The sequence below is a fragment of the Alternaria novae-zelandiae genome (genome assembly GCF_023758075.1).
Source record: "Alternaria novae-zelandiae strain BMP 2774 chromosome Unknown scaffold_38, whole genome shotgun sequence".
NCBI classification, from domain to species: Eukaryota; Fungi; Ascomycota; class Dothideomycetes; order Pleosporales; family Pleosporaceae; genus Alternaria; species Alternaria novae-zelandiae.
In genome coordinates this window covers 107,974-134,895 of record NW_026056998.1, presented here as the reverse complement: position 1 = coordinate 134,895, position 26,922 = coordinate 107,974, and the positions used below count along the sequence as shown (strand labels likewise).

The 26,922-nt window shown below is 53.9% G+C and overlaps 11 protein-coding genes across 11 annotated transcripts; 3 read left to right on the top strand and 8 right to left on the bottom strand.

Moving 5' to 3' along the window:
• Positions 1 to 290: 290 nt before the first annotated feature.
• J4E88_010737 (uncharacterized protein) lies at positions 291 to 1,213 on the top strand (the record flags this gene model as incomplete). Its single annotated transcript, XM_049404327.1, has 3 exons — positions 291 to 334; positions 384 to 510; positions 581 to 1,213. The coding sequence occupies 3 exons, from the start codon at positions 291 to 293 to the stop codon at positions 1,211 to 1,213; spliced, it is 804 nt and encodes a 267-aa protein (XP_049249941.1).
• Positions 1,214 to 1,761: 548 nt separating this feature from the next.
• J4E88_010736 (uncharacterized protein) lies at positions 1,762 to 2,781 on the top strand (the record flags this gene model as incomplete). Its single annotated transcript, XM_049404326.1, has 4 exons — positions 1,762 to 1,805; positions 1,854 to 1,980; positions 2,034 to 2,691; positions 2,744 to 2,781. The coding sequence occupies 4 exons, from the start codon at positions 1,762 to 1,764 to the stop codon at positions 2,779 to 2,781; spliced, it is 867 nt and encodes a 288-aa protein (XP_049249940.1).
• A 300-nt stretch (positions 2,782 to 3,081) lies between these two features.
• J4E88_010735 (uncharacterized protein) lies at positions 3,082 to 3,718 on the bottom strand (the record flags this gene model as incomplete). Its single annotated transcript, XM_049404325.1, has 3 exons — positions 3,082 to 3,150; positions 3,228 to 3,464; positions 3,599 to 3,718. 3 exons carry the CDS (start codon positions 3,716 to 3,718, stop codon positions 3,082 to 3,084), a joined length of 426 nt encoding a protein of 141 aa, XP_049249939.1.
• A 1,112-nt stretch (positions 3,719 to 4,830) lies between these two features.
• J4E88_010734 (uncharacterized protein) lies at positions 4,831 to 10,910 on the bottom strand (the record flags this gene model as incomplete). The annotated part of the gene is made up of 3 exons (XM_049404324.1): positions 4,831 to 5,094; positions 5,142 to 5,255; positions 5,304 to 10,910. 3 exons carry the CDS (start codon positions 10,908 to 10,910, stop codon positions 4,831 to 4,833), a joined length of 5,985 nt encoding a protein of 1,994 aa, XP_049249938.1.
• Positions 10,911 to 12,988: 2,078 nt separating this feature from the next.
• Positions 12,989 to 14,044, bottom strand: J4E88_010733 (uncharacterized protein; the record flags this gene model as incomplete). The annotated part of the gene is made up of 1 exon (XM_049404323.1): positions 12,989 to 14,044. The coding sequence occupies one exon, from the start codon at positions 14,042 to 14,044 to the stop codon at positions 12,989 to 12,991; it is 1,056 nt and encodes a 351-aa protein (XP_049249937.1).
• A 633-nt stretch (positions 14,045 to 14,677) lies between these two features.
• On the bottom strand, positions 14,678 to 15,562 carry J4E88_010732 (uncharacterized protein; the record flags this gene model as incomplete). Its single annotated transcript, XM_049404322.1, has 1 exon — positions 14,678 to 15,562. The coding sequence occupies one exon, from the start codon at positions 15,560 to 15,562 to the stop codon at positions 14,678 to 14,680; it is 885 nt and encodes a 294-aa protein (XP_049249936.1).
• Positions 15,563 to 16,509: 947 nt separating this feature from the next.
• On the top strand, positions 16,510 to 18,169 carry J4E88_010731 (uncharacterized protein; the record flags this gene model as incomplete). The annotated part of the gene is made up of 3 exons (XM_049404321.1): positions 16,510 to 16,569; positions 16,619 to 17,980; positions 18,038 to 18,169. The coding sequence occupies 3 exons, from the start codon at positions 16,510 to 16,512 to the stop codon at positions 18,167 to 18,169; spliced, it is 1,554 nt and encodes a 517-aa protein (XP_049249935.1).
• Positions 18,170 to 18,325: 156 nt separating this feature from the next.
• J4E88_010730 (uncharacterized protein) lies at positions 18,326 to 20,022 on the bottom strand (the record flags this gene model as incomplete). The annotated part of the gene is made up of 3 exons (XM_049404320.1): positions 18,326 to 18,958; positions 19,007 to 19,611; positions 19,662 to 20,022. The coding sequence occupies 3 exons, from the start codon at positions 20,020 to 20,022 to the stop codon at positions 18,326 to 18,328; spliced, it is 1,599 nt and encodes a 532-aa protein (XP_049249934.1).
• An 880-nt stretch (positions 20,023 to 20,902) lies between these two features.
• J4E88_010729 (uncharacterized protein) lies at positions 20,903 to 22,797 on the bottom strand (the record flags this gene model as incomplete). The annotated part of the gene is made up of 3 exons (XM_049404319.1): positions 20,903 to 21,744; positions 21,791 to 22,143; positions 22,190 to 22,797. 3 exons carry the CDS (start codon positions 22,795 to 22,797, stop codon positions 20,903 to 20,905), a joined length of 1,803 nt encoding a protein of 600 aa, XP_049249933.1.
• A 719-nt stretch (positions 22,798 to 23,516) lies between these two features.
• Positions 23,517 to 24,823, bottom strand: J4E88_010728 (uncharacterized protein; the record flags this gene model as incomplete). The annotated part of the gene is made up of 5 exons (XM_049404318.1): positions 23,517 to 23,714; positions 23,763 to 24,035; positions 24,084 to 24,553; positions 24,603 to 24,663; positions 24,719 to 24,823. 5 exons carry the CDS (start codon positions 24,821 to 24,823, stop codon positions 23,517 to 23,519), a joined length of 1,107 nt encoding a protein of 368 aa, XP_049249932.1.
• Positions 24,824 to 25,314: 491 nt separating this feature from the next.
• Positions 25,315 to 26,877, bottom strand: J4E88_010727 (uncharacterized protein; the record flags this gene model as incomplete). Its single annotated transcript, XM_049404317.1, has 6 exons — positions 25,315 to 25,344; positions 25,391 to 25,546; positions 25,594 to 26,364; positions 26,415 to 26,489; positions 26,538 to 26,640; positions 26,813 to 26,877. 6 exons carry the CDS (start codon positions 26,875 to 26,877, stop codon positions 25,315 to 25,317), a joined length of 1,200 nt encoding a protein of 399 aa, XP_049249931.1.
• Positions 26,878 to 26,922: the final 45 nt, after the last annotated feature.

The window sequence follows — 26,922 nt, the reverse complement described above, 5'->3', positions numbered from 1 at the left end:
TGGGATGAGATCATCATTGGGTCAAAGGTCAGCCATTCCATCTACTTCCTCATCTTCGTGCGGTGCCATTTGTCATATTCTTCTCATCCACCGCTGATGCTGACTGATCAGTTCAGTGATACGTACATGCATATGTTTAACGAGACTGTCGACATCGGTTCACATTCACTTCAAGATGAGAAAAACACCCGGAAGAAAGTCGCGCCGGTTACGAAGTTTCTGAGAAAACTTACCCTCTACCTATTTGTACTCCTCTCTTACCAACACTGCGATCGTGCTCAACGCAAAAGATGGCAGAAGCTTCGCAAAAGCAGTTGATCACAACTCTCAAGAAGTAAGTGAGCTTACACAAAAAGATCCACACACAAACTGACAGTCCTCAGTCTGCTCGTCACAGGCGCATCGTCCGACTTCACCGTCACCTGCGGTCCTGATACCTACAAAGTCCACAAGAACATTGTGTGTTCTCGTGCGGAGTTCTTCGCTCGTGCTCTGCAATTCGGTGGGAAGGTACGTTTCTAACTTCTCCAGTGACGACGAGTTCGATCGCGAAACGGCCTGCTTGTTAACACAATTGTAGGAAGCAATTGAGAACACTGTTGATCTTCCCGAGGACGATCCCGCCATCATCAAGCTGCTGTTCCAATGGATCTACGAGGGCGATTATGAACCAACTGCAGATCAGGCACCTGCAGATCAGGAGCCAGTCTGGCCTTCGACCGAGTGTGAAGCAAAGTTTCCACATAGATGTTGCAATGGCTGGGGTTCATGTCAAACCACGGTCTGCACTCACCACACCTGCGGAACTGACTGCGATCGCAACTGCAATTCCTTTACTTGCCGCTCCTGCGAACCTGGCGCAGAAGCCAGCGAAGAAGAGAAGGAGCTTCTCATCCACGCGAAGATGTACGAAATTGCCGATAAGTACGATATCCCCGGCCTCAAAGACCTCGTCAAGGTAAAGTTTCGTCTCGCTTGTAAGCTGTCGTGGAACACTCTCGCCTTCGGCAACGCAGCTCACTATGCCTTCTCTACCACTCCTGATCACGACAAGGGCCTGCGGAACATCGTCACCGACACTATCGCTGCACATATGAAGGCACTCTTGAAACTGCCGGAGATTGAGGCTTTGTTAACCGAGTTCAATGGTCTAGCCTATGACCTGCTTAAGACTCGGGTGTATCCGGAACTTCAGCATGAGGAAAGGTGGTAGAATAGTAGATTGGACGCCGGACATGTTCTGTGAGAGCAACGAAGATACGAAAGTATGATCTGGGCCTCGTATGAAAAAGATGAAGACAGCCGAACAGGTTTGGCTATTGGATACCTCGAAGATATTGGAATGGGAAACGTCTGATACTAGACTCCGCGCTATTGTTTTGCTGTGATGTCAATGATTTACTAAAGTAAATGGTTGTGAGATGAGCGTGCAGTTGGGATTAAAGCACAGTAAAGGCATGATGTGTACTAAGACGCGTTGCCATGCAACGCAATCCTCAGTAGCCATTTCATAATCATGTTAATCACGACCTTACATTCCTGTTATGCCATTCGTCAGACCCTCCACATCTACCGCTTCTACTGGCTGAGCTGGTTGGCTTATGCGTACATGCATATCATTTACAAAATTGTTGACATTTGTTTCACTTTCACTACGCGGCTCGCGCTTCTCGGGGAATCCAGGTGCCGCGCCGCCCACAATAGCAGAACTGACTCTCACCACAATTCGATACATACTCCTTACATCGTCACTCCACAAACATGGCGGAAGCTGCCCGTAGTGGCTTTCAAGCCGCATTTAAGAGGTACGTTGCTTGCCATACCTTGCATCAACACTAACATCGTCAACATAGTCTTCGCAGCTCTGGCGCTTTCTCTGATCTCACTATTACTTGCGGAAACGACAGTTACCAACTCCACAAAGCAATCGTATATACACGCGCCCCAAAGCTCGCTCTGGCGAAGCAGAACGAAGATCAAGTATGTATCAGATCTTCTTCTTGTAAGAGGCTTGTGTATACTGACATTCATAGCCACCACACGACAAGCTTACTCTCTCGGCCAAAGACTCTGCTACTTTCAAACTACTATTACAGTATATCTACGAAGGCGAATACGACCCAGTGCTTCCCGACAACAAAAAGACTTGGCATAATGGACCTACACCCGTAGCCGCTCGTCTCGTTGATGATGGCGAAGGAAATCGTTTCTCGTACGGCTTCCCTCACAAATGCAAGGCTGGATTTTGTACAGGCTGCAATAGCAAGTTCCTCTGTCCTCACCATGTCTGTGGTCCCAAAACCTGCGATCAGTCGACAAAGTGCACTACTAGTGGTTTTACTTGTCTAGTGTGCAAGCCCTCGCTTCCGAAGGTCACTGGAGGATCAAAGCAGCTTTTGCATCACATCAAGCTATACACTATGGCTGAGAAGTACGACGCAATTGGCCTGCAAGATCTCATCAAGGAAAAGTTCAGCCGGGCTTGTCGGATGTTCTACGATACACCTGAGTTCGCTCAGGCGGCGCGCGCGGCCTGGAGCTCACCTGAGGCAGATGGAATGGGCCTGCGCACTATGATCTCTCAGATGATCGCGTGTAACATGGCGATGATTGAGAAGCCTGAGATTGAGGACCTTCTTGCAACGTTTCCTCGTCTGTCTCATGACGTCCTGAAGCAAAAGAGGGAGAGGGGTAAGCACATCAATGACATCAGCCCTCGTGCGAGTCAACTGACTCCAAGTAGAGAAGAACGGCGAGGGAAAGGAATGCACTGTCATGTAGAAGGTAGACATTGCACGGCCATTCAGCCCATGGTTGTACTTCCAAAGCGCCTACAGGAAGAGGGAATTCCACCAATGCTAAATAACTTCGTCACGTTTGAAGCCCTCACATGCTTCAAACATAATTCCTTTGCAATCCAATGCTTCCAATCTCGTACTTCTGCCCATCTACTGCAACCTCACCTCCCCCTCCCCCGTCTTAATCCCAAACTTACTCAATCTAATCCTCGGCACAACCCCCACAAGCACCAGCACACTAGCAATAATAACAGCCCAATGCTGCACATGCGCCAAGTTCAAATTATACGTCGTCCACGTCGCCGCGCAAATCGTCGCAAGCCCCAACACCGCAATAACATACCCAGCCACCCTATGATACTTATAAATACTCTTCGCGTTCTCCACACTGCCATAAAGCTGCGGCACATAATACTGCGTGAACCCCACAATCGCCTGGATATACACAAGGATATAAAAGGTAAGGCCGAGGCGCGCGTGCGCAGATTCAAAGTGTTCGTGGTCCGGGCCGGCTTTGTTCATTTCGATGATGATGAGGCCGGCGGTGAGGGCGGAGGCGCCGAGCGCGTGGAAGAGGAAGTGGGCGAGGGTGCCGGCGCGCTTTTGTTCGGGGGTGTGGGTTGGTTGGAGGACGAGGGCTGCTTGGATGGCTAGGAGGAAGCCGGCCTAGGGGGTATCAATGATACGGTTGGCGGGAGGGGGTGATTAGGGTGGTGTTGTGGCTTACGGAGTTGAGAAGCTGCGTGGTTGGGTGGTTAGTTGGTGGTGGGCGAGGTTTGGGGCGGAGGGATGGGGCTTACTGGGTGGGCGGAGAAGAAGATGAGTTTCTTGGAGAAGATGGCGCCCCAGATGATGGCTGCGAGCTTTTGACGCGTTAGTATGGGCGTGGTGTTGGAGGTGTTGAGGTGCTTACGATCCATATTCCTGCTTGCGCGATGGGAGCGGTGCCTGAGTCTGTTAGACTTCTTCCTGACAGCGTATGCTTGAAAGCACATACCGATCCACAGGTTATGGTAGAGAGGCTGCCCATGCATCTGGCTCGCATCTCCTCTTCTGCCTAGAAGCGGCTCTTGTTCACTCTGTCCGCGCGCCGCGGCGGCATTTGGTGGAATTCCCGTCGCAGAAGCCATGCTGTGATATACAGACTCAGATGCGATGCTATGGATAGCCTGAGAGTTGGGAGAGGATCAAGGGATGTACTGTCAGCGTGCGACAGGTGTCAGAGGGGTGCGCTTCGGACTTTAGGCGATGAGGAAGCTCCGGCAGACAATGACGACAACACGAACCCCTGTTTGTATCCACCAATTAGCGCGATGCGGATGTCAGATGCATCCAACTCCGGCCAATCAGCGCCGAGATGACTAAAGCGTGGAGAAAGTGGTGATGTTTGCATTGCGGGTTTTGGGGGGTGGAGAAGGCGTTCTTGACGCGAGATGCATGTCTAGCGCGTCCACAACGGTCGCGTGAGACATCTTCATCGCACCACCAGACGCAAATGAGGAAGCTGAGCATCGGTATTGGTGGTTTGAATATGTTCTCGTCTCCGTTACATCGTTGCTATTGTACAAGTTCGCGCTCATCCATAGCGCTGCGTCAGCATAGTCATCCCCGCTGCGTGTTGAGGTATCAAGTCCATGTATAATACCCACCCTCTTTCTATCCCAAGGCAGAGTTTGCTGCCATAATGCCGCCTAATGAACCATACCACGGGGAATCATCCTCCACCAGCTGCGTTCGCTCCAAAGTAACAATACGCCGTCAAATGCTCATGCATTCGCCTTGAAAACATTACATCCATTAACAATCCAACTGCATAACCAAACTAAGGATATGAGATGCGAGAAGCATCCCATGTAACAACCAGCGCCTCTAGTGCGATGGTAGTAACGTGGACCACTGTCATGTTCGGTGTGCCTAGTAGCACGTCCAGTGGCTCCCCAACTGCGCCGTTCGCTGATGCAGGTAGGAGCAAAATCGAGTACCGTGCCTCGATACAATGTGTACGTGTGCGTAAAGGTAAAGTCACCCACTTTCACTTCTTCTTCATGAGAGCAGGCTGTTTCGAAGGGTCGGCCGGATCCAGGAACTTGGTCATGGCAAGAGAGAGTTCTTTGAACTCCACCGGCTTCGTGACGTAAGAGTTGAAGCCTGCTTCCACGCACTTTGCGTAAACATCACCGAGGACGTTCGCAGAGAGCGCGATGATAGGGTGGCGGCGGTAGCTATGCTTCTTCTCCCACCGCCGTATTTCTTTGCAAGCTTGGTACCCGTCTTTGTTGGGCATGTGTAGATCACACTGGACGACGTTAGTACTGTCCGAAAGAAACAGACGTTGCTACTTACGAGGATGATCGAGTAATAGCCGGGTGGCTTTGCAAAGACGGTATCGGTAGCTTGAACACCATCCTGTACCGTCTCTGTTTCAATGTCGATCCTGGCAAGGAATTTCAAGATGACCTGAAGACTATTAGTATGCGCAAAAAGTTACATGTAGAGGCCACTAACCGTTTGGTTGATCTTGTTGTCTTCGACCAGCAAGACCTTGTGGTTCTTGCCACCCACGCGGCGCTTGAGTTCTTCAAAGACGAGCTTTTGGCTGACAACGACCTGCTGTGCGCTGTCTTGATTGCGATCCGTGCTAGACTCACGCTCCTTCTGTGGGTCGAAGATGATGGCAAACTTCGAAGGTTTAAGAGGCCGGTAGATGAACTGGAGGCGTCGATCCATGTGAAGCTGCTCGTAGTCGTAGACCGGTGCTTCTTTGATCAGCTCCTTCTTCTGTGACGGATCCGAGACTACGACAACAGATGTGTTGCCGTACGCCATGGAGCTGAAGATCTGGTCCACGATGGCGTGCACCTCGGCAGTGTCGTGCAGCACGAGAACAACATGGGTGAATAGCACGGGATTGTCGCCACCCATCATCTTCTGCGCCTCGATGACGCTAGCTTGACCCGTCACTTGATGAGGTATCCCTTGAGGAAGCGTGTTCCTGATGTGTCGGATCGTAGCTTCCCTACTATGCTCCAATGGGCACACCACCAGAATAGAATACATGGGAGGTTGTAGAGCACTGCCAAGCGGTGACAGACTACGATGGGGTGAAGACGCACGGAGCGTCTTGTCCGAGTTGATGGAGGTGGAAGAGTCGGGCTTGGGGGCTTCCTCGCTATCGGTTCGTTTGGGTGGCAGAGCTAGTTTGATATCCGGGTCTGAAGCTGGGCTAGCTTCTTGCAGGTACGAAGACGCAGAAGATCTTTCCGAACGCAAGCTCGACTGTCCAGTAAGAGCGGCACTTGTCAAAGAGTGATCCGAGCTACCAGAGGAGAGGGACGGAGAGTCGCGCGAACGCTCAGAGGCTGAGAGACTAGATGCAGGCGACCTGACAGGTTCGCTCTTGTCGGAGGAGACGCTTGATACGCGCTTGATCGGTGCTTGGCTAGGATTTTGTGACTGAACAAATTTCTGAAGAGCCGAGGGCTGGGGTAGTGGAGGCACTGCTGGCACTGCGAGCGGCGTCTCAAAAGCTGGCGTGCCTGGTGTCGACACCTGCGGCCTGGGGAAGTCGTCGGCGGTGGGAAGCCCAAACTTGATCGTGAAGAAGAAAGTCGAACCCTTGCCTGGCGCACTTCGTGCGTCCATTCTACCTCCATGTAGCTCGACGAACTGCATAGAGATAGCCAAGCCGAGTCCTGTTCCGCCATGTTGCCGGGTGCTGCTGGCGTCAATTTGGCTGAATCGCTTGAACAGGTACTTGGCCTCAGCATCTGTGAAGCCTTGACCGGTGTCAACCACTTCGAACCGAACCATGGTCTCGTTGTCTCGCAGGGGCCGAGATCGATCGGGTGGTTGCAATCTGCATCGGATAAAGATTTCTCCTCGCTCGGTGAACTTGATTGCATTCCCAACCACATTGAGAAGAACTTGGCGAATGCGGAACTTGTCACCCTTGACCTCTGCTGGCACACCTTCGTCCACAAGGTAGTTGAGTTCAAGGCCTTTCTGTATGGCTAAGCCCATATTCAAGTCATTGACCTCTTCAAGAAGCGACGGCAGATGGAGCCATTCCATAGACAGCTTGATCATACCGGCTTCGACCTTTGACAGATCGAGAATGTCGTTGATGAGGTTCAGCAGACTGTCGGTACTAGCTTTTATGATGTTGACATGCTCCAACTGCTCAGAGTTGAGCGTGCTGTCAAGCAGGAAGTTGACCATGCCGGAGATACCGTTCAGAGGAGTACGGATCTCATGGGACATGTTACTGAGGAACTTGGACTTTGCATCCATGGTTTCCTTCAACGTCTGCTCGAGCAGCTTGTGGTCATTGATGTCGGTAGCTGTGCCATACCAGGTCTCTTCATCGCCGTCTTCAGAGAGTGAATTCTCTAACAAGATCCTGACCAGATGCCACCTGTAGTCACCGTCTTTGTTGCGAAGTCGCACTTCGGTGGAATACGATGCCCGTCCATCTGCATCCTTTGCAACCCTGAGAATACCAGTGCTTGCTAGTTTGGACAACTTGGCCTGAGGCATGTCCATGCGGTCTGGTACTGATCCACCTGGGCTGGTGATTGTTCGCTCAGTCTCCGATGAAGCGTCCGATGAGTTTGAGTCGGTTCTACCGTGATCTGCTGGCATTGAAGTAGGCACATTGGCGACTCCGTGTTCATCTAACTCGGGAAGCTTGCACTTGACAACGTCATCAGGGTGCACATGCTCCAAGAAGCCGTTGCCCAGGGCATGAATCTCACTCTGGCCAGAGAAAGAAATCCATTGGGAATTGCAGAACGTTAAACCTCTGCGATCGGACACGACAAACACAATCTGCGGGCTCGAGTTCGCCAGCGCGCGGTATTTGGCTTCCGACGCGGCCGTCTCCTGTTGTCGAGCAGAATTGAGTTCAGCAATATGCTGTTCGTGGAAATCCATGTTGGTACCGATCCAGTGAACAATCTGCTGGCGCTTGTTCTTGAGTGGGGCGACACGAACGTAGAACCATCGGTAGTGGTGATCGAACCTTTGCAATCTCACTTTCTTCTGCAATTGCTGACCAGTGCGTAGCGATCTGCTCCACTCCTCCAGATACGAATCGCGATCCTCTGGGTGAATTGAATCCCATGGGTCTTGCAACACCTGCCGTTGATCCTGGCCTCTATATATCAGGAATTTGGAGTTGACCCAAGTAATTGCTCCGGTATTGGGAGCGGCGGTGAAGATCTGCACCGGTAATGAGTCGGTGATTGTCCGGAGTAGACTTTCTGAAGGAGGTGGCATGTCAGACGTTTCGGTGATGGACGGTCTCCTCACATGACCATGCGGGGCCTGAGGCTTCCCACCGGGTGTTGTCGCCGATTGCAAGGACTGGAATGACGAGCTGAAGTCTGCACCGTATGAGTGCAAGAACGAATGGCCTCTGTTGGAGTTGCTCTGCATCTGGGCGCGACGCGTGCTCAACGACTCGTCTGGCTTATCGCTACGTGCCTTGGAAGCATCGTCATTGGCCTGTTCAGCTACTGGGTTTACAGTCACTCGCTTTGCAGGACGCTTGTCTGTCTTGCGGGCAGCTTGTTCATGAGGCGTCGAAGTTGGGGCGTTCAACGTTTTGCCATATTGTTTTCTCGCATCGAAGTAGCTTTCAACCGCTTCGCTACCTGCAAGTTGGCCAGGGGTACCGCCCACGGAGTGTCTGCTCGAGAATCCGACGGAAGAAGTGTCCCAGCCAGGTGTTCCGGCGATGGAGTCTCCGGGACTGTGCTTGGATCGACCCGAGTAGTCGGAAGGACTAGTAACACTGCCCGCTGCTGAGTTGGTGATGTCTTCCAGATCAAGGTGGAGCAGATCGTCGAGGCTATCGGAATCCGAGGGGAGGCTAATGCCGCCAGAAGTGCCAGCTGTCATGCGCCGCTGTCGGACCGACGCGACTTGAGCTTGAGCGTTGGTGAAGTGCCAAGCATTGGAGAATGACGTAGCAAGGTGAGGGCCAAGGTGCTTCAATGAGTTGGTAAGGTTCCGCGGATATGGCACGATGGGCGACAGTATGGAAAGAATCGCAATGGGCGCTTTCCGCACAAAGCCCTCCTTGTTCAGCGACGTTGACATGGATTGTTCGGACTGTCTCCGCGTCATTGACGGCGTTTGATTTGGCGTGGAGGTTGCTGGAGACGCCATGATCTGAGATAGAATGGGATGCACCAGAGGTATGTGTGTGACGGTACTGGCTTTGTCAACGCCAATGGCCTCAACCATGCCAAATTGTGTGTAGTCTTGAGGTGAACGCGACGGGTTGAATGTTTCCTCGTCGACATTGCCTGTAGCGAAGAACGGATTGGCATCAGCATCATTCTGGATAGCTGGTGACGGGGCGGGCGACTGTGCCCATGGTGAGCTTGGGTACTGTTCGTACTCTTCATAGCGTTGCGGCAGGCGGGGATCATTCGTAGCCAGATTGGCACGGCCACGAGCGGCGGCCGCTTTGTGAGCTTCTTGTGCAGCAGCACTACCCTGTATCGCAGAAGGTTTATTCTGTTCCGATTTGTCCTTACCCAAGTCCTCTTTAGATGTCGAATGCGAAGTCGAGTAATCTCTAGTCAGAGTGACCAAGCGCCCTCTCTCCAAGACACGGTTAACACCGGTGTTGTCGATGAGGGCATCTGGCTCGTGATCGAGAGCACGCAGTACATGGTACACAGCGCTGGGCGGCGAAGGCTCGCCCACACTGGAGAATTCTGGGTCGCTAAAGGTAGGTCCACCTGTTGGTGTCGAGCCAGCGAATGCGGGAGAGGCGCCATCAAAGGAAGCCTGTGAGACCTGCCTTAGCGGATGCTCTGGCCTGGCAGCCATATGGGGTGCGTGGCTGGCAGACCTCATTGGACCTCTTGGCCGGTTGAGCGACGCCGGTGTGGGCGTATCTGGACCGGCGCTGGACTTCTGGCGTTCGTGGCCCGCGAAGGAGTGATGCGAGAATAGCTTTGGTCTGCGTTCCGGGATCGTGGTGGAAGGAGGCATGTCGGCATGTTCATAGTCGCGTGAGCTTGGGTTCTCTTCCGACTGGAAATGGCTTGCTGCTTCCTGGTAGGTGGCTGCATGCGGGCTTCCCTCGTTGCCCATGGCAGTAAAACTAGTCTTCTGGCCCCATGGCACGTTCTCGATATCAGACGCATCCGCTGGTACTGCCAAGGTGGCTCTTTCCGCTCCATAGTGGTCGCGCATGATGGACGTTACCGCCGTCCACCAAGCAGCAAGGCCGGGCTCGGCGCCCAGACGCAGTACGATGTCGTAAAGATTGGGACTCGGGAATCGCGGGTCTTCTGCATCCGGGCTCTGGTAGTTTCTTCCTCCGGGGGCGAAGGGCGTGCTTGATGCGGCGGGGGTGCTGCTCTCGGAGGAGATGCGCTCTTGCGGGGTCGCGTACTCTCGCGACTGCCCCGCTGCTACCGTGGGCGACAGGCTGGTGAAGGGCATGTGGAATGCCGAGGCCCATCGTGGCGTGTTTGGGACTGAAGGGAAGGGGTAGGATGGCGTTCGAACGGCATGGGTGGCGGCGGGCGTCGGTGGCATGCTGCCGCGAATGGTCCTCGCAGACTCGGTCGATTCGGTCGACGTGGTGAGGCCCGTAGGGAGCGGCGGGTTCGGGCTCGGGGTTGGACTGATAAAGGCGCCCTCGAGGGTGGGCGAGATGCCGGGCATGGGTTCCTCCTTGATGGGCGATATGCGGCGAGAGCCCAGCGCGACAGCGGAATTGTTGGACGAGCTCCGCATGCGCGCCCGCTGCTGTTGCTGCAGCATCTTCAGCTGCAGGCCGCGCAGCCGCTCCACCTCCATCTCGTCGGGCGAGGCCTCGCTCAGTGGCGCTTCTTCCGCGGCCAGCTCGTCGGCACCAGCGCCTTCGTCCTCGTCGCCCGGCTGGCTCTCTGCCTCGCTCAGTTCGCTGTCGGTGGCGGCATCGTCGCGGGGTCTGCTCGGGTTCCGGGTTCCGGGCGAGGGCTGCGAGGTTTGCGACTGATATGTCTTCGCGTCGCTGGCGGCCAGTCTCTGCAGTGGCGGGCGCGTCGTGGGTGGCGGCGCAGTCTCTCTCTTGGGATTAGGAGAGGGTGACGGGGCCTTTGTCATTATTGCATTCCCCAGTCTCCCACGTAACGCGCAAGTGGTGTCGTGATGGGGTCGAGGCAACGGCGGGCATAGATGGGATGGTGAGCTATGACGTCGCGGAGTGTGCTCCTGGCAAGAATGGACGGTGAAGCGGCCTCAGCACATGGACAGGTCAACAACACGACTTAATGGCCACCAGTGGTTTCGCACTGTCAGACTGCCAGCAGAGACCGAATCCCACCGGAGCGCAGAGACAAGCTGGGAGTGCTTGGTGAGTAAGAATCAGGTGGTGGGCTCATGCCAGGATCAGGAGCAGGATAGCCTCGCGCCCGTGGGCTTCAACACACGCCCGCATACACTTACAGAAACGTCGAGGCCGCGCACTGCACGCGCTGGACAAAAGCAGTTTGGATGGATCGTGGATCGCGTAAATGATGTGTATTGGCGCGAGGGACCGTCTTGCTCCTGTCTCATTCCAGCCGCCCGCTTGGACGAAATTGACTGTTGGCTGCGAGCCGCTAGATCACGGCCAGCGACGTCATCAGGGTTTCTCGATACTCCAGCCGCGCCTATGCCGATCTGGAAACCTCCAGCGACGCCCAACCTCCACAGCCCGTACTCACCGCACCGCATTCTCCCTCTTCGCTGTCTCTACATCGTGATCCTGCCTTCACCACCCATCCCCGTCGACCGCTCTTGGGGCGCTCTACATGGCGTCAACTACTATTTTAGCGATGGCCAACGGGATGCCACGTTTCCCCATTGGATGGGTACCCCTGCACATTTCCAAGACGGTTTCCCATGCCGTCCCGAACCGGCTAGCGCCAGCAGCTTTCCTTCCGGAAGCCTGAGAGACGCTCGACGCACCACCGTTCTCTACACTACTCAAGAGCCTCACTAGCGACGCTGCTGTCCCTCTCTCGATCAACGTGTTGAATACGCTATCCCGCAAATTTGGCCGTCCTGTCGCGTCTCGGCCCGAATCTGCGCCTGCCTACAAGTAGCCCATGGAGCCACTTGTGGTGTCATTGTGCTGGAGGGCGGACCATGCGGCTGGATCTTGCAGTATACCAGAGTACACTAGGAAGCCTCAGCGGCTTTGGCGCTTCCATTCTTCTAGCTCCTGTCAAATGCGGCGGGGCGGAATCCCAAGACAACGTGCGTGGTAACAATGTGTCGAGCAGCTGCCATGCGAGACACGCTGCGCTCCAAACTTTAACAATCTCTACCCGTCAGCTGGCGGGTACCTGCCTCACGTGCGAACACCACGGCTGACAGGTACCCACCGCCATGCCCGCGTCACCCTCGGCAGAGGTATCGTGAGATCAGATAATGCCTGCTTGCAGCCCTGTACTCGCAATCTATCTTCATCCGCGACTTACCGCGCTTCCGTTCCGACGCTCGGAACGACTACCCCTACCAATCACCATCCAGAGGTCTTCGAACGGGTACCTTACATTGCCCATTACTACCCAACGCAGATCTACAGACAATCCCAATATCGAGACGCCACAGCCGTCTTCGGTGAGGTGAGGATGATCTTTGTGCGAACCGTTATCCAGGGTCCGCGGAGCTTTACCTATGGAACAACCACGGTACGCAATCGCCGATCAGATCGTGATGATCGCCACCCCAATGACGCGAGCACGAACGTTTGAGCCGCGCGTAGCCTATCCGTGCGAGATCTGTAACCACATCTCTCAAGAAGAACTAAGATTATTACTGAAGAATGAGCTGTTTCGCATATTTAATGGCATCCGAAGGATCATCTAGGAATTTACAAATACCATCTGCCTGCGCACCAGCATCGGATTTAACCTTGCAGCACAGACCACGTGGAAGTGTCTCGCCATTTCCTGCACCAGTACGCGAACATTAACGACAACACTCGCCATAGACAATATCTCCCAAATCAAAGGGCCAGCTACCATACGATCTAATCGAATTCACTTTTGCGTCACCGGAAGGTAAGCGGGTAAAAAGGCCAAGCGAATGACAAATACATCTAGTACTACATTTCCAGCAAGCCTCAAACACACCGACAAGACATCACCGCTCATTCAACAACCATCAATGAAACGACCGCACACCACATTGATCTAGACACTTCCAGCGCTTTGAACATCCTCGTCTTTTCCAAGACCTCTGCGAGTATTGGCAGTGCCCTCACCACTTCCAGCACACAGGCTCAAGATCATGTTCCCCTTGAACTCACCCCAACACTGTTTCGTCGGCTCATGCTCTCTCGTCCTGTCGAAGTTGTAAATATCGCGACACTCCCCTTCGCAATCAATTTTCGGACACGTATTCTTGATACCCGCCTCAGGCTCGAACTTCAAAGTCAGTCCGCCCTGGTACCCGGGACACTGATCCGTCTTGGCCTTGTAGTCCGCATCCGTAGCAGTGAAATCGGTGCCGTTGTGCTTAGCCGGTTGACCGCAATCCAAAAGCGAGACGTCATACCAGAGTAGAGGGTATGTTTGTGGAGCTTTGGGGTTGTAGGTAAGGGCGTATTCGAATTGTGTGGTGTCTTTATTGCCAGGTTTGTCTGCCCAGGATATCTTGATTGAGATTCCTTGACCCCATAGTTTGTCGGTGTCTGGGTTGTTACCTTTGACGTTGTCCGGATCGGGGGATACCCACGTGCTACGGAAGCCTTCGCTGTACGTCTCGCCAGGAGCGATGGGGTATACGACTTGCTCTTCTGGTGTGCTATAGGTCGTGTTGCTTCCGTTAAGTCGGAATCCGCCGATGGTGTTGATATTGACGGGAACGGAACACTTGTTCACGACGATGGCATTACCGTATTCGCAGCCCGTATCCGGCGTATTCACAGGGCCGTAGTCGAGAGTTTCGTGAGGTTGGGGTGCGGCTTTGGTAGCAGTCGGCGATCCACCCGCAGCCTGACCCGATCCGGCCAGCGCAGTCACCACATGAGACGCGCTACCAGAAGGAACACCAGGAAGTACGCCAGCTGGTGCCATGGAGGATATCGCTTCGAACGCTGAACTCATAGCCATCGTTCCTTCGATCGCCGAGCCCGATCCCATAGGCGTCGCATTGCTGAGGTTGATCAAGTTCACGAGGAAATAGGATGCTATCATGACTGAGAAGCAGATTTCGTTGAAGGTGAAGTGGTCGAGTCCCAAAATCATCGTGGCGGTTTGGTGTGGAGGACGAATAGTATTGGGCTATGAGTATTTGATCGTCAGCGTAGTGTAGATAGATGTTGATAGCGAAGAGTGCAGTGTTTTGCATGTAGAAGTAGATTTGAGGGGAAATGGTGTGTGGAGGAAGTTGAAAGCAGCGAGAAAGTTGAAATATAGTTACTCTTCCCGCCATGAGTCTTCGACGATGACTTGGAGTGATGTAGAAAGTGACTGGTGTTGACAGATACCGAACTGACTCCTTTTGTGACAGCGTTTCGCTATGAATCGACACTCTACATGTACGTAAGAGTCATGAACATGGGCTGGTGTACCATCAGATCTCCCTTCCGTCCCGTATCCTATCCGAGCCCGCATAACTTTTCCGCGCGCTTACCCACAATGTCTTCTTTCCCATCATCCACCAACCTCGAACCACTTGAGCAGCTCAACATTATACTCCTCAAACCCACCAACAAGATCCTCCGCAGATATATTCGGTGGCTGCAGCAGTGTAGCATAGAAGCGGGCGAGACAGTCCGCAAAAACCGCGCTATCCGCGAACCACTCTCCGCGCTTCTTAGACTTATCCACAAACAGTCCCAGCTAACGATGCGCAGTCATAGCCGGCAAAGAATCCTTCTAAGAAACCGATCTCAAAGCCTGTTTATAAGCCTGCCAGTCCGCACCAGCCTTGCCCTCATACTTAGTAGTCTCTCTAAATTCTCTTAGCTTTCCGTGAATTTCGTGCCATAGCTGCATCGCTTTGTAAGCCTTGCTAAAGGCAGGGCCTAATGCCATCTTCATTCTTTCGTACGTCTTGGGCGTGTATATATTGTTTACATATAGCTGGAGCTTGGAAAGAGTAGAGTGTTGCGGGTTTGGGATCTGGAGCACTTCGACTAGCTCGTCGAAGGCGAGGTTTTGGAGGTGTTTCTCCTTTTCTGGGGGGAGATTCTCGGAGGGATCTTGGTCATTGCGGGCATGTGTTGGTTCATGGTCCGGGTTCTCTTTTCCTGCGTTAAGGTTCTTGAGAGGTTTTTGATCACCACAAGCATGTGCTGGGTCATGGGCCGGTATCTCCTCCCCTTGTTCTGGGACTGGAAGCGTGTGTACGTAGTCTAAACTCGTATGTTTGCCGAGATCGTCATAGCTGACTTCCGCATTGGAGTGAGGTGAGATGGGGCTGATAGAGGGTTGCTTAAGGAGCTCTAGACATGTATTTGTGAAACCCTCTTCCTCTGGTGTCGGTGTGACTGAACCGATGGGCAAAATTGCTTGTTGCGTCTTCAGCCTCCCATGTCTCGTCTTCTTCTGTGGGGCTTCGGCCCGCTTATCCCATATACTCGAGGAAAGTTCCGTGTTGGGGTTCCAATCCGATGCAGAATCATCGCTTTCAGATTCTCCCACATCGCTATGGGCACGTGTTAGCGAGAATTCTGCGAAACTAGGACTGTGGAGTGCGTAATTCTCTACACTGCTATGTCTTGCTGCTTTCTTAGGTCTATCTTTGTTGTCACGCGACATGAGAGTAGAATTTGTGCGATTTGGGTGTTCTTCGAGCCAGGATGGCTGACAGAAGCGCCATAATGAACAACACCCGTTAGATGACGAGAAGAGTCGCGAATGGAGGGCTTATTTGAAGCAACGATGAAACGACGAAACAACAAGAAGAATAGTCTAGAAAACGTATGCTAGAGGGTTGTCATTCGAGCGAGCGCAATACCCTGCCTCTCTGAATGCATGTAACACATGCGCTGCTGACGAAAGCTGGGTGTAGCTCCTCAACTCCTTGGGTTTTGCTCTCTCGTGTGCGTCTCGTCATGTTCATGTTACCTGTACAGGTAGACGCGCTATCGATCCAGTTCAGCGCCAGTAGACCGTCGGAAAGATCTACAGAAGGTAGGATGAGGCATATCTCCACTAGGTGCACCTCATACCAGAAAAAAACTGAACAGGTCTAGAGCCTACATCGACGCCAGGTCACCTATTTTGTAGGGGTTCAAGTTGATGTAGGCCACAGGCCTGTTCAGTTTTTTCCTTGGTTGACGTGGGTGTGTCAAGGTACGAGTGACTTTTGTGGGTGGGTGTGAATGAAGAAAGACTCACGACCTTGCGTGCTTGCTCATCGATGTCTGACGTTCCGGAGCTACCTAGCGACGAAGGAAAACAAGTCCGCGCCTGCCCTGAGTAGCCACAACCCACCCAATCACCACGCAGTACCTGACTACTCCCCACTCCAGGCCCTCGATTTTCCTCCACATTCCGCGTCGGCGCTGTTCCGCCCTCCCGCGTCAAGATGCCGACGCAACCCATACTAGAGCTTCCCGAGGCTGCGACGATGCTTGGGTATACAGATATCCGGGAGCGCTCCAATTCTCCCCACAGTGATTTGTTATCTACACCTCCACCGTCTGTGAGTTGAGCGTTTGAAAGTCTGGAAGTTTGTATACTTGCGCAAAGCCCAGCCAAGCATGCCGTCAATATCCCTTACACTGCGCACTGCGCGCACCTTCTCGCGAAGCACAACAAAAGTCATTCAACCTTCTCCAATCGATTCTCGGCAGCTACTGACATCGACAGACATACCTCAACCTGTCGCGCTCCTTCTCCTCGTCTCTCCGCCGCAATGAGATCAACAAGGTCTACCCGAGTGCCGCGGCGGCTATCGAAGACATGGCCTCTGACAGTACGCTGCTATGCGGAGGCTTCGGTCTTTCAGGCGTCCCAGACACGCTCATCCACCAAGTAAAGAGCACACCACACATCACCGGCCTGACCGCCGTATCCAACAATGCCGGCATCGTTGGAGGGGGCCTGGGCCTACTGCTCGAAAGCAAGCAAGTCAAGAAGATGATCGCCAGCTACGTAGGCGAGAACAAAGTGCTCGAGCAGATGTACCTCACCGGCGAGCTAGAGCTCGAACTCACACCCCAAGGCACCCTCGCCGAGCGATGTAGAGCAGGCGGCGCCGGCATCCCAGCCTTCTACACACCTGCGGCCTTTGGCACCGTCGTGCAAACCGGCGAACTCGCTCTCAAGCACAACAGCGACGGCAGCGTAGCCCAATACTCCACACCGCGCGACGTCAAAGTCTTCGCAGGCAAGAGCTACGTTATGGAAGAAAGCATCAAAGGCGACTACGCCTTCATCAAAGCCTACAAAGCCGACCGTCTAGGCAACGTGCAATTCCGCTTCAGCGCCCAAAACTTCAACGGCGCCATGGCACGCAACGCCACAACCACTATCGTAGAAGCCGAGCACATTGTCGAGCCCGGCGAGATCCCTCCCAACGCCGTCCACGTCCCCGGCATCTACATCGACCGCGTAATCCAGTCCACCGCGGAAAAGAAGATTGAAAAAGTAGTCAACGCAAAAGACCCCAAAGAAGCCGTCTCCGCCCTCGGCGCCGGCGACGCAGCCTCGAAACGCGAACGCATCGTGCGCCGCGCCGCGAAGGAGTTCAAGAACGGCATGTACGCCAACCTAGGGATCGGCATGCCTATGCTCGCCCCGTCCTTCGTAGACCCCTCCGTAGAAGTCCAACTTCAGTCCGAAAACGGTATTCTCGGTCTAGGTCCATACCCGCAAAGGGGCCTCGAAGACCCTGACCTCATCAACGCGGGTAAGGAGACTGTTACTCTTCTCCCTGGCGCGTCTAGCTTTGGCTCCGAAGAGAGTTTCGGTATGATTCGTGCGGGCAAGATTGATCTGACTATTCTCGGCGCTATGCAAGTGAGTGCGAGGGGTGACCTGGCCAACTGGATGTTGCCCGGTAAGGTCAAGGGGTTCGGCGGCGCGATGGATTTGGTCAGTAATCCGGAGAAGACGAAGGTGGTTGTTACCATGGAGCATACGGATAAGAAGGGGAGGCCCAAGATTCTTAAGCAGTGCGAGTTTCCGCTTACGGGTAAGGCCTGTGTGAGCAGGATTATTACGGATTTGGTGAGTACCCCTCTTCTCCTTTTGGGTTGTTTGGATTGGAGACTAATGATTGTGTAGTGCGTGTTTGATGTCGACTTTACAGAGGGACTGACGCTTATTGAGCTTGCGGATGGCGTGACCGTAGATGAAGTGCGGTCGAAGACTGGTGCGGATTTCAAGGAGGCAGCGGAGATCAAGCCGATGTTGTAGGAGACATGTAGTCTTCACGTTCGAACAAAATACCAATGTCGCTTTTCTGCACAGATGATGCACGTCTATTCCAAAACCCCAAGCCCGCTATGAGACAAGTACACAAACTAAGCCTATTGATAATGCAAACACCGCAAACCACTACGTACAACCACCCTACTCCGTCCTCGTCTTCAAACTACCACTCGCCCCATCAACAGCGGGATCGTAGTCGCTTCCAGCCTTTAAACTCTTACTCCTTGATGGTACCATCGTGGGGTTGGCTTCCTTCAACGGATCCACCTCCGCAGCCTCGATATCACTGTCTTCACCGTCAATACCGGCCTCACGCCTCCGTCTCTGGCGCTCCAACCACTCCTCATCATCCTCATCCTCGCTGTCATCCTCACCAACAACGCCATACCTGCCCTCACTACCGCTACCACTACCGTGCTCAGGGTCCTTGATGAAGTTATCAATGATCCAGTACTGCAGCGCATTCATAATCAACGGGAAAATGAACATGACGAAAGTGATTTGCAGTGCGGTGTTTCCTTCTGTCCAGCGCAGTGCCCAGTCTCCTACCCATGCGATCCAGGGGAGGAAGGCGAAGATGGCGAGAACGCAGAGTTTCATGCCGATGAGGCCGAGGAAGTAGATTATGGATTGCTTGAGCCACCAGGTTGCGCGGGGTGGTTGGCCGTAGTTGCCGCTGCGGATGGACTCTGGGGGGTTGGCTAGCGGGGTTTTGGCGAATGCGGCGTGGAGGACTTTGAGGAGGAGCACGAGGATTGGGATGCCGATTGTGGTCTAGTATCGTTAGTTGCTGATTGCAGATGTTCGTGGGAATGAACTTACGTCGATGGCCAGGTTGAGGAGGTAGAACGAGCACGGGTTTGGCTGGTCACCCTCCTCGTTGGTTCCGGCATACTTGGTCGTCGCGCTGGTTGTCGCCGCGACGTCGAATTTGCCGGAGGACAGCATAGACATCAGGACGTTTGCAAGATGTAACAGAACCGAGCCAAAGACCTGCTTGGAAACATCGAAGAACCAGATCTTTATGGGCCGTCGCGGAGACTCCCTCAGCCTCTTGATTGCGAGAGAGGATACGGCGAGTAGTCCAAGGAAACCTTGTACAATCAGTGCAAAGTTTCCAAGGAGGTTGCACTCGCCCTTGTCGCTCTCGCCATCCATCGGGTTTCCGTGTGCGGCTACAGCTTTGCTAGGCTCGGCGGCCGGTACTGCTGTCTTCTCAGGCTTGGTCTCTGCCGGAGTAGCTTCAGACGAGGGTGTAGATGTCGGCCTGGGTACGTTCTCGGGCGCAGCTTCTTCGTCGTTGGCGTTGACGTTGTCATCCGTAATACCAGTCGGTGTCGGTGTGGCAGGGGCAGCCTTCGAAGGCTCAACAGGTTTCGCAGGTTCCTTTTCCACGCCGTCGATGCCCATAAGCTCGGTCTCAAAAACTGCACGCACCATTAGCCAGACCCAAACTCTCCGCATAAAGCAAACATACCCAGCGTTGATCCCGCAGGAATCTTATCACCCATAGCGTGATTCCCATACGCCAGACCAGGCGGAATAACCAACTTCCTGGCCTCTCCAATGCACATATCCAGCAGTCCCTGGTCCCAACCTTTGATCACCTGGCCCTTGCCAATCGTGAATGTAAACGGGGCGCCGCGGTCGTAGCTCGAGTCAAACTTGCTGCCATCGCTCTGCAGCGTGCCCTTGTACATCATCGACACTTTGTCGCCTTTCTGAGTTTTGCGCGTACATTCCGCCGGTCTTGTGACTTGGACTTCGAGATCCTGCGCAAAGGCAAGCGAAGGCAACAGCGCGAGGGGAAGCGCAAGGAGGGAGGTGAGGAGCCGCATGGCAGGCGGCAGTAAAGCGACGTGATGTCGCGGTCGCGGTCGAACAAGAAAAGCGAATGCGGTATTGCGCGTGAGGTAGGAGGTAGAGAGGCAAGAAGCAGTGCGAGTTAATAAGCCACGATGAGGCTGATTACTGTACCGTACTGCCGGACTTTCGGGGCTTCTGAAACCTGCGTCGTACGAAACGAAGCGCTTAACGCTCGCAAGTGCGGACGTTTGCCCGAAACAGATGTGCCGGCGTGTAAACGGCGAGAGAGGGGAGAGAAGGGGGTCTGACGGTCAACGCCAGATGTGGATGTGCCAGGTGGTTGTGGCAGGTGTTCTCGACGTGCATGGCCACATGAGGTAACTGCGGCCAAGGGTCCTAGATTGTCCCGCCGATCCCCGAAATGCCTCCGCGGTAGTCGATTGGTTATCTTCGCCTTGGATCTCAAGCTACAAGATGCACTACAGCACGTAGTACCGAACAACTACCTTGGATTATCCGCCCCATACAAGGAAGAACCCAATATTGAACAGGTGCGCTGTCGTCTACATCAAGACGAGACCTGAAGTTTCCTAAATTCCAAGACGACGTAGAATTCTAGCAGGTAGGGTGTTGAACTTTTCACGTTTGTACAGTGCGCACCATTCTTTAAGACTATGTTTGTTGAAACACACGAAATAGATATTGATATGATAGTACATAGCGAATGTGGTTCAGATGCAGTCTCAAGGAAAGGGTATAGTAATCCCACGGCACGGCAGCGTTCGCACACCCGCCTTCCAAAACTTCCCAAGTGTCCTGAACGCCTGATGATGCTGACAAAAAAGTGCGATGAAATACCCAACAATACACACGCTGAAATCCAGAATGATTTGCTTGCTACACACATGTATGCTACTCAGTGTCCCGTGCAGTCTTGATCGGACTTGCTCTCGCCGGGCTCTCAGATACGGATGCCCCGCTCAGACCCGGCGCAAGTTGCAGACTGTTGCGTACGATGCCTTGTCCTGGTCGCACGACAACGCTTCCTCTTCTATCGCGCTCCAACGGATCCACGGTGTTGACCGGCGCATACGTCTCCTGGTTCTGGAGATGAGCGTTCATCCGCGCCTCCTCTCTCATCTTCTTGATCTTCATGTAATTGTATGCCGCGATGCTGCCGATCGTGACGACAAGCCCAGTCAGGTTGATGGGCGTAAGAGGATCCTTGAAAACAAGGTTCGCAGTCCCAATCGTGACGACCTCTTTGAAAATGCCACAAATGCTAAGGGTGACGACTGAAGTGCGCTTCAGCAGAGCGAACTCGGAGGCGGTCATAAGGAAGGCGAGGACGCCCGGGAACAAAAGAATGCCAATGCCGAGGCCGGCGCCTCTGGCTTCGAAAAGTTGTGAAAGACCCTCCATGAGCGCGGGGAAGCCTTCCACGGGTATCGCGAGAATGAGTATGCTGATGAACATGACGGGGGCGAGGAAAAAGATGGAGGAAAATGGGTTCGCTGTCGCGGGGTTGCGGAGGAGCAGAATCTGGGTCAGCGACCAGCGGAAGCCGGACGAGCACGCCGAGACCATGACGAGGATGAAGCCGAGGGTGTGGAAGGCAGCCTCGCCGGCTACCATCATGACAACACCGCAGGTCATGACGAGAATGATGAATACGAGTCGCCAGGAGGGCTGTTCGAGGCGGAAGAGGAAGGCGAAGATGAGGACGAAGCCGAGTGCAGATGATTTGCACATAGCTGTTTCTGTTAGTTGTAATCGCAGAAAGGAGAGGTCATCCCTTACTGAAAAATGTCAACGAGATGAACTTCAAGCTCGTGTTGCCCAGGCCAATGTCCATGCCAGTGGCTGCACCACACGGCCCGAGTCTGCTGAAGTAGAACCACTTGGTCATGAGCGGCTTCTTGGGGTCGACCGGCTCTACGCGCGAGCCGGCAGCGTGTGGGTTAAGGGAGTCGTGTCGCGGTCGGAGGGAGGGTATTAGGAATAGGACGAGCGACGCGAGCGTGAACTGGACTATCATATGCAGACATGTCGTAAACAGCGGAAAGGGAAAGATGTTCTTGGTCTCGCCGTCGCCCTTGGCTTCCTTGAACATCCACTTGTTGTAGACGGATATCGATATCGAGAAGAGGTACCTGGGTCTGTCAGCGCGTGTCAACCGTACTCCTATTAACGTCCTACCATAGACATATCAGAACGCCATTGACTAGCATCGATTTGAGCAAGTTCTGGTCGGCGAGCTTCTTCTCCTCCTTTGTGTATGTATCATCCGGCACGATGCGCTGGTCGAGCAGCGTGTTCCGCCTCTTTCTTCTCCGGCGTCTCCGTCTGTCGCGCTTGGTGAGGCCCGTCTCCTCGTCGTCTTCAAGCCCGTCGGCGCTCATGTCGTCGTCGTCGGCGCTGTCACTGGACTCTGAGTCGGAGCGGTCTGCACCCGAGGAGGACTCCTCTCCTTCTTCGGCAATGTGGTCGGAACGGCGGCGTCGGTGTTTCTTCAGGTCTGTTTTGGTGGGCAGGGTGGCGCCGGCGAGCGAGGAGGAACGTCTGCGAGCGGCCGTATGCTCATCCGTCATGGTAGGGGTGGGCGGGTGGATGAGTTTCGCAATGTTGGTGCGGTGCGAGACTCTGTGGCCGTCATCCGAAGCCAGGTCGGAGAGGGAGCTGGCGGAGGGCAGGGAGGGCAGTGTTCTCAGAGGAAATTCATTCCCCGGACTAAGCAGCGGGCCTTGTTGTGTAGCGGTGTCCTGCAACTGCAGCCAGCGAGTTATCCGGGCCCCCTCTGAAGTCATGCTGCTCGACGGCGTGCACCTGATTCGCTTTAGCCTGGTTGCCAAGCCGAGAAGGAGGAAGACCCGCCAGCTGGCCCGGTTTCCTAGCAGTGCTAGCGACGGGCTAGCATCAGGGGCTTAGCGGGAAGATGCGTCAAGGGATGCTTCAACGCGACAGAAGGATGCAGGTACAAGCAGACAGACGCGACAATATCACGCCCGCTGCCGCAGCGCGCGACGTTTTGATTGTTACGGCCTGCACTCTGTGACACCGGCTTGGCCGGCTCTTCAGACGGCGCACCAAGCGGCGACCAATCACCACCACGTGTCATAATTAGTTGTTAAGCGGGGAAGCTCGCCGCGGGAGATCCACCAGGTGATGAAGATGGAGTCTAGACGCCTGCCAGCCGAGATGCCGACTACTGCACGCGACCACTTGGTATGCATCATTCTCTATGTCATGGAAAATGCACATGTTGGACTGTCCAACACCCACAATCTGCAATCCCTTTGTTGACTGTTTTTGGTCCAAGAGTGTCTACATGCTTTTGGAAAAGCATGATGCTCACGACCCGACTTCCGAACCCAATGCACTGCGGGCCCTGCATCTGCAGTCCGCCCTGCATGCCAACCTTCCATCGATGAAAAATGTGCCGATCACTGCGCCGACCACGGAAAACTCCAAGGATATCCAACCTCGAACGCCATCAGATGCGAGTCTAAACAGAGAAAACGTGTGACTATGTCGGTGTCGGCGGCATTACTGGTGCTGAGGGCAGCTGTTCGATCTGCCGGATCAAGAAGCTCTTCTCGTCGATGAACTGCTCGTCCTCTGTCCGATCGTCTAGGAACGACGGCAGGAAGCGCAGTAGCTTCTCCCGGTTGCTGATAAGGATGCGTTGCACTGCGACTGATTTATTCGGGTTGGCAACAAACACCTGCGTCTGTTAACATGCGCACATCCTCTGACACTTATCATGACTAACCTTGAAGACGTGGAAGCCCTCGTAGTTGATCATCTTCCTGTCGTCCCGCAGCAACTTCATGATGATCTTGAGATGCTCCCCCGAATCCACATATTGCGTCATAACGTTGTAGTTCGCCCGGTCGAGAAGAATCTCGCCCAGAAGCTTGATCGACTGGCGCTTCGTCACATAGCTCTCCGACTGGACCAGCATCGAGTTGTATTTCGAGAAGAAGGCGTCGAAGTTCGTTTGGAGGAACGTAGCCACTAATGGCTTGTGCTTTGTCAGGATTTCCTATCGCATGTTAGCCCTTGAAATACCATACCCATCTAACCAACCTACCCTGAATGTGTTGAATGCGTCTGCGCTGACTTCGAATGCGCCCTTGTCTATCCACCCAAAGAATTTCCAGAAGACACCATTGCCGGTGGCTGGTAGATCCGGGTTCACGTTGCCCAAGTCGAGCGTCTGGCCATCCTCCATTGGCTCGTCGTAGAGCAGCAGCGCAGCAATCGCATCGTATTTGAGTGCCTCGCGCAGAATGCCACCACATGGCATGGCGCTTTCCCGCCTATCGTAGCCTCGACATAGCGCTATTATGATATCCGGTCGGTATGCGACGACGTGCTCTAGGACTTGTGGTGTGGCCTGCCCGGCGGGCTTGTAGCGGAATGCGGTCGAGAATATGACCTGGGCGTCTTTTCGTGATTCGAATGGGAGCTTGTGGATGTTTATTGCTAGCGCGTAGAGGAGGTCTTCGTTTAGGATACTCGTGAGCAACTGGAAGACAGCCTCGGGATTTACTTCTGTGTCTTTGGCACGTTAGTATACTCTCAACTGTGTCGCAAGAGACGAACGCACCGGGTGTGCCCTGAAGCCTAATCTTCATCTGCTGCAGGTCTAGTGCTAGCCCTTCCTCCAGCTATCACATGTCAGAAATGTCTCCCAAGCGCTGCACTGCAGTCGGCTGGGCGCACCTTGGGGTTGGGTTTGTCCTCCTGTCCTAGCCGCAACGTAAGCTCTTTGATGGAGCGGGTAAGCTCGAGGTTGTTCTTCTGCTTGTTTCGGAATAGGAACGCCATATTGAGGGGGCTCGGAAGTTTTGCAGGGCGGGGATCGAGGTGCGATGGCGGCGGTGCTATGAGGGGCTGCGATTTGAGGCCAGGGCCGGGAAGCTGCTATCTTGACGGCGACAACATACAGGCGACGGTAGGGGAATATGGCTTGGGCTCCGAGGGCGGTTATGGCATACAGGGGGCCAATGCGGTTGTTGTCCTGTCTCTGCTCTGCCCTGGTGATGCTGTTGCTTGTGAATGGCCCGAGGATCAACCCTGCCTGCCCGGCTAGTGCACCCTGCGCTGACTTGTACTTCCACTCGCCCACAGTTGGTTACCCATATTGGAGCTAACTTTTCAGTGGATGGCTAACAAGAATTAATTATATCACTATTTCAATTATATACGGAAAGATTTCGTCATGCTAATGACAGTATGTTCAACGCGCGCGGAATTGCCCCGCTCCTCCACATCGCGCCTTGACGCGAATATCCCAGACCAACAACCACACCCTATGCTCACGACGAAAAGTAGGCATGCTCTAGGACCTGATAAAAAATTAGCCATGTCTTCAAGTCTGGCCTCTCGTCTCACCTTGGATGCACTCATTCTCGAGCCACTCTCGTATTTGACTAGACTGCCAACAAGATCTCGTTCTTGCTCTGAAAGGCTCGGCAGCAACACCGACCAGTCCTGGGGCGGGTACTCGTAGAACTGGACCTTGCCCCAGTCGCGGAAACCCGCAGCCTCCTGCTTCAATCAGTAAGAGTTCGGGTAAGCCGAGCGCATAAACCTACCGGCCAGACCTCCAAGTTCGGAGTTCCGAGCTTCTTGAAGACGCTCTGTATCAACGCCAGATCACTTCCTAACTCTCCAGAATCGAACAGCGTCTCGTGGCTGGGGTCGAGTGCTTCTGCGACTGTGCAACCAGCAGCCCACAAATCCAAGCTGCAGTCGTACTTCTGGTTCCCAAACAGCAGCTCTGGCGGTCGGTAACAGGTAGTACCAACGTCGGTAATCTTCGCATCCGCTGCTTCTGGACCCGGTGCTTCGGGCGCACACGCGATGCCGAAGTCGGAAAGATATGCTGGTCCGTCGAGGGATTTCAAGAGTATATTGGAAGGCTTGATGTCGCGATGTATTATCCCCTTGCCATGGATGTCGGCTAGGGCGGTGAAGAGGTCTTTCAAGCACGACTTGATCTGGCTCTTGGACAGCTTCTTGTCCCGCAGTAGGTCGTTGAAGTCGTGGCGCACGAATGGGAAGACCAGAACGAAGTGGCTTCCATTTTCGCGGAAAGTCTCTATGAGAGGGATGACCCGCTCTGATGCCGCCATGGCCAGAATCTTGGCCTCTCGCTGTGAGTCGTGCGGTTGCTCCATTACCGATGGTGTAGTGATCTTCAGAGCCACGACATTGGTCTTGGTGGGTGACTTGGTGGGAAAGTAGCTTTCATTTCCAACTGCAGGCGCTTTGTAGATGACGGAGAAGAGACCTTCGCGATGGTACAGTGCATTCTGATACTTGCCAACCGGTTTGCCGCCGGGTGTTGGGACATAGTCTTCGTCCTAGGATACGAATTAGTTGATTTGTGGTTTTTAGTATGGCAACTGCTGACCTCTGGTGTTGGAAAGTCGAGTGACGGTCTGGGCAGATTTGTTATCTTGTCATTGCACAATCTGTCGTAGTCGTCCTGCGACATGGTTAAAATGGAATCATAAAGCACCATATTGATATGTACCAGAGAGCGGGCGTCTGCGTAGATTGTCGTCTCAGCTACAGTGGCCTTTTTCCGAGCGTCGTCTGCCGACAGAGAAGGGTCCGCTGCCTGAAGGGCTGATGTCCTGCAATAATGTTAGTTTTGAATTTCCATGTTCCACGCGTGCTGATTGGGCCAAATCGTCTTTTCCCATCGAAGATCGCGATCAAGCACGTATGCCATTCACATGGTCGGGCCCTGTTCCGGACTAGAATGCACCAGGTTCCCTAGCGTGACGGTATAAACATGTTACCTGCATTTTTGTGACAGCCATCAGGCGGGCAGTGAAGCCCAAGCTCGCTCGCCAGTCCGAGGAAGCCATGTGGCGCGATTACTCAGACGCAGAAGTCGAGGTAGGAGACATGTA